The sequence below is a fragment of the Micropterus dolomieu genome, linkage group LG19, assembly GCF_021292245.1.
Source record: "Micropterus dolomieu isolate WLL.071019.BEF.003 ecotype Adirondacks linkage group LG19, ASM2129224v1, whole genome shotgun sequence".
Lineage (NCBI taxonomy): Eukaryota > Metazoa > Chordata > Actinopteri > Centrarchiformes > Centrarchidae > Micropterus > Micropterus dolomieu.
This window is the reverse complement of record NC_060168.1, coordinates 33,281,954-33,287,301: the sequence shown is the minus strand read 5'-3', so window position 1 is coordinate 33,287,301 and position 5,348 is coordinate 33,281,954. Positions and strand designations below refer to the sequence as shown.

At 49.1% G+C, this 5,348-nt stretch overlaps 1 protein-coding gene across 2 annotated transcripts in view; it reads left to right on the top strand.

The window, feature by feature from the left end:
- The window catches only part of abca1b (ATP-binding cassette, sub-family A (ABC1), member 1B), a 56,172-nt gene extending 51,895 nt beyond the window's left edge, over positions 1–4,277 (top strand). For both annotated transcript variants that reach the window (XM_046030764.1, XM_046030765.1), the window contains 5 exons: positions 950–1,084; positions 1,576–1,679; positions 1,806–1,898; positions 1,991–2,234; positions 3,404–4,277. In XM_046030764.1, coding sequence (XP_045886720.1) covers positions 950–1,084; positions 1,576–1,679; positions 1,806–1,898; positions 1,991–2,234; positions 3,404–3,556 — 729 coding nt within the window. In that variant the 3' untranslated portion in view covers positions 3,557–4,277. The remainder of the gene's footprint in view (positions 1–949; positions 1,085–1,575; positions 1,680–1,805; positions 1,899–1,990; positions 2,235–3,403) is intronic.
- The last annotated feature ends 1,071 nt before the right edge of the window (positions 4,278–5,348 follow it).

Below are 5,348 nucleotides of genomic sequence, written 5' to 3'. Positions count from 1 at the left end.
CTGTACGCTGCAGAGGTCTCTGTACGCTGCAGAGGTCACTGTACGCTGCAGTGGTCTCTGTACGCTGCAGAGGTCACTGTACGCTGCAGAGGTCACTGTACGCTGCAGTGGTCACTGTACGCTGCAGTGGTCTCTGTACGCTGCAGTGGTCTCTGTACGCTGCAGAGGTCACTGTACGCTGCAGTGGTCACTGTACGCTGCAGAGGTCACTGTACGCTGCAGTGGTCACTGTACGCTGCAGAGGTCACTGTACGCTGCAGTGGTCTCTGTACGCTGCAGTGGTCTCTGTACGCTGCAGAGGTCACTGTACGCTGCAGTGGTCTCTGTACGCTGCAGAGGTCACTGTACGCTGCAGAGGTCACTGTACGCTGCAGAGGTCACTGTACGCTGCAGAGGTCACTGTACGCTGCAGAGGTCACTGTACGCTGCAGTGGTCTCTGTACGCTGCAGTGGTCTCTGTACGCTGCAGAGGTCTCTGTACGCTGCAGTGGTCTCTGTACGCTGCAGAGGTCACTGTACGCTGCAGAGGTCACTGTACGCTGCAGTGGTCACTGTACGCTGCAGTGGTCACTGTACGCTGCAGTGGTCTCTGTACGCTGCAGTGGTCACTGTACGCTGCAGAGGTCACTGTACGCTGCAGAGGTCACTGTACGCTGCAGAGGTCTCTGTACGCTGCAGTGGTCTCTGTACGCTGCAGAGGTCACTGTACGCTGCAGAGGTCTCTGTACGCTGCAGTGGTCTCTGTACGCTGCAGAGGTCACTGTACGCTGCAGAGGTCACTGTACGCTGCAGAGGTCTCTGTACGCTGCAGTGGTCTCTGTACGCTGCAGAGGTCACTTTACGCTGCAGAGGTCACTGTACACTGCAGAGGTCTCTGTACGCTGCAGTGGTCACTGTACACTGCAGATATGGTGGTGATGATGATGATTATGATGTGTTTGATTGACAGGTGGCAGAGTGGGGGATCAGGAAGTTGGGTCTAATGAAGTATGCCGATAAAGCAGCAGGAAGTTACAGCGGAGGAAACATGAGGAAACTGTCCACAGCCATGGCTCTGATTGGTGCTCCACCTGTCGTCTTCCTGGTAACAACACACCGCACTTTATTCACCAAAAGTTTCCAACTTCCTGTCCTCCATCTTTACTGCTTCTGTATATACAGCCCATCAGTCTATTACAGAAATAAACAACTTTTATAAATATATTTTACAAAATCCCACCTAAGAGGGGGGCTGAATGAACCACTAAGAGAGGGGGTGGAAGGTACAGCTGGATCACAGCAGATGACACCTCAAACGTGATGAACATTTGACCACATTGTAAATAAAGAGTTAAATAAAGTTTTATACAGTACAGCTGTGAGTTACACAACAGCGGCAGACCACTGTAAGCCAATCAGAAAGCAGGATTGGGGGGGGGGGGGGGGGGAAGAGAGGGAAGATTACTGAGGATAGAAGAAGAAAGACAGAGGAGGGTTAGAACTACAAAACAGAGAAGAAGAGTCGTGCCCCTCCTCCGTCTGCTTCCTGCTCCACCTGTGGGCCACCCTCACCCTCACCTGTCCTCCTCGTTCCAGGACGAGCCCACGACCGGCATGGACCCCAAAGCTCGCCGAGCGCTCTGGAACTGCATCCACAGTGTCATCAAGGAGGGACGCTCCGTCGTCCTCACCTCACACAGGTAAGACCAACTAAGAGACAGACACACCTGAGGACAGGTTGATGTTTGTGTCTTCAGATAGTGAAGATTAATACATGTCCTCAGTGTGTACTAACGGTGTGTATATTAACTGTGTGTGTGTTGCAGTATGGAGGAGTGCGAGGCTCTGTGTACCAGGATGGCCATCATGGTGAACGGCAGGTTCAGATGTCTCGGCAGCGTCCAACACCTGAAGAACAGGTAACACACACACACACATCTCCTGTGAACCTGAAGCTTCATTTGACCGATGTGAGCAGCCGGTCGTTATAAATGATGGTTTTGTCCGTTAGGTTTGGTGACGGGTACACCATCATCCTGCGGGTGGCGGGGCCCGACCCCGACCTGCTGCCCGTCATGAAGTTCATCGAGAGCGAGCTGAGCGGCAGCACGCTGAAGGAGAAGCACAGGAACATGCTTCAGTACCAGCTGCCATCTTCCCTCACCTCCCTCTCCCACATCTTCTCCATCCTCGCCAAAAATAAAGTGACGCTGAGGATCGAGGACTACTCAGTCACTCAGACCACACTGGACCAGGTAAAGACACAAAACACGCACCTGACCAGGTACGCACTCTCTCACCTGTCAGTCCGTTCAGTTTCTGTGTCCAGAGTTCAACCAGACCGGAAAACACAGCTGGTATAACAGAAGTTAGCGTAGCCGGCGTGATGTCCCCCGTTGGTTTGTGGACCGCCGTCTGAAGCCTCCAGTTTGGTATTTTGGCCGTCGCCATCTTGTTTTTTGGAACCAGACGTGACCATATTTGGACGAGAGGGTGGAGCTAGCTAGCTTGATTAGCAAGGTGCATCTGTAATTTGACCCTTCGCTAAGCCAACCCCCGAATACGCAGCTAGCCAATCACAGCGCAGTATAGGACTCGCTCTAACTGAGGTCCGACACTTTCATGGCTCCATTGACTCTAATGCAACAGGAGGTTTTTTCTGGCTGTATTTTTCTAAGATCTGGTCAAACGCTGTTCCTGCAGCATCTTGTAATATTTACAGCAGCTACCAGAGAGGCTGAAAGGAGATGGACGATTTATTCTCTTTCCAAAACCTGAAATAAATCCAGAAACATGTCGGCTGTGGATCGTTCCTGATGTTAGTTAGCTGACGCTGGCTAACTTCCTACTGAATGTAACGTAATAAAGTCCTGCAGACCAGCTGTACAGGAACACTGTTGATCCTTCACATCAATGTCCTCTTTCTCAGTAGTCAATAATAATACCAGCAGCGCTGGTTAAACATACACAGAGCAGCGGATACGAGTCGCCTCTGTCCTGACTGACAGGTTGTCAGTCAGCTTGTAGCCCCGCCCTAAAGCCTCCCCTGCTTCCTGGTCTCTGTTCCTCTAAATGGGACCATAATTTACTAAATGAACATCATGCTGTGTTGAAGAAGACTTGAAACTAGCGACTGAGACCAGAAACTCATCAGGAAAGTGTTTACTGAGGGAATAAATCAGCTGACAAGTAGAAACATTTTCTCACAGACTTCTATACAATCACACTTCTTTCTGCAGCCGCTGGAGTCGCCCCCTGCTGGCTGCTAGAGAGGACGCAGGTTTAAGGGTTCACTCTTCAGACCCGGAGGTTCCTGCTGTGGCGACACTTCACGGCCTGCTTTCATCTTCAGCTCTCAGCTTTATCAGCTGTTGTCTCCGAATATTTGATCGTCACGTCGTTTTCTTTGTTTCTTGTGTTTCAGGTGTTTGTGAACTTTGCTAAGGACCAGAGCGACGACTATCACTCCAAAGACAACTCGGTGAGACGGAAACACGTCTCCATCGAAGTTCCCACGCTGAGCTCGAGCCGAGGAGCTGCTGAGGGGGGGGGCGCGCTGAGGGAGAGCGTCATGTGATCAAGTTCGGGAGGCTGAGAGGACGCCCCCTCCTCACCTGTTGTGATGTCATGCTGATTTTAATACTGTAGACGGAGTCACCTGCTGCCTCATGCCAGTCAATGCAGATGATTTCCTGTGGCGCCGCCGAGGCGCCCGCCGCCCGGACTGAGTGTTAGAGAAACTTGAATATCCGCCTTCAGGTTTTATCTTCTGTGATCGAAGCGTTTGTTCGGAAGCAACGATGAAGAATCCAAATCATTTCAAACGGCCGAGGGCTCGACTGCAAACATCCGATTCTTAGAAAACGTCTGATTCCGTTTTTATTGTGACTTTTATTTATATGTGTAGATGAAAGAGTGTCATTACTGTTTCCTATAGCGTTTAACAGCCAATCAAAGTGCTCAATGCAAAGTGCTGCACGAAGAAGAGTTGATTCATTTTCTAGTTTTTTAAAGAAAATAAAAAGGAGCAGATTTGTTTGTGTTGGCGTGAAGCAGTGAAATACCTCAGCTCCTGAAAGCACACTACAGTATTGAAGCTGGAACCAGCCGATCGATCAGTTCTCCTTCTCATGTTGTGATTGTTGGATCAGAGAGAAGGAGCTTCAGCACTTTGTGTTCACGCCGTCAGTTCGTCTTTGCACTGTTTTATTCTCTGATCATCAGGTGTTTAATGTGACAGAAGGCTGAAGATGAACTGTTACTGAACCACACGCAATAAAAAGAAACCAGTCTGCAGAGTCGTCGTCTCCTCTTTCATTCAGTCTTTAAAGGAAATCATAAAGTTCATGTCTAACTCATGTTTTCCTTCTGCTGCATTTTATCAGAGTGAAATCTGAGATCTGAACAATGTGGACAAAGCAAAGCCACACTGAGAAATTAATCTGCAACAGCAAACTTTCTGAGGACGTGTTTAAATGTTCACTGACGACTTATTTCACCAGTTTCCCTCCCCGATATCAGATGTTCTGTAACGTCAGCTGGGCGTCACTTCAGGTTTACGATACTGTTCATGTCAGAGGGGGATCCAGGTCTGGGTTCATCCAGAAAGCTCTGCAGGGACTTGAGACATGAAACACAAGGTGATTATCAACCCTGAGACCACGGAGAGACATTAAGTGAAGTATAACGGTAACGTCAGCCACTGTCCTCTTTCCCCTCTGACTGCCCACATGCATCTCGCTGTGAAAGCTGCCAGACTTTGTAGAGATTTCTGCTGAAAAGTACAGTTTAAAAACAAAAATCTTTTTCAGAATCAGAAGGAGCTTTATTGCCGAGGAGACACACACTACACGCAGACAGACATACAGCTGACATAGATGTAGAAATATATAAATATGTAATAAACAAATGCAAGGTATGTAAGAATAACAGTTGTAAAATAATACAACTGACAATATAAAAAAACAAAAACAATGGAACAACAACAATTTACAATTAACAAATATGTGCAAGGTCCCAGGTTCGTGCATGATATGACATGAAGTGAAATTTACATGTGCAGAGACAGTTGTATTATTTGAAAGGGGGAGTGTCAGTGGGGGACCCGGGTCTTGTTAATGAGGCTGCAGACGGGTAGAAGCTGTTTGTGGCGAGAGGTTTTGGTGCTGATGGTCCTGGAGTCAGAGACATGTTTTCCCAGCTTCACCTGCTGCTTCCTGTCCGTCAGGAAGTCAGTGATCCGCCTGCAGGTGGAGTCGGGCACGTTCAGCCGAGAGAGCTTGTCCTGCAGCAGGGCCGGGATGATGGTGTTGAAAGCAGAGCTGAAGTCCACAAACAGGATCCTGGCGTAGGTTCCTGGGGAGTCCAGG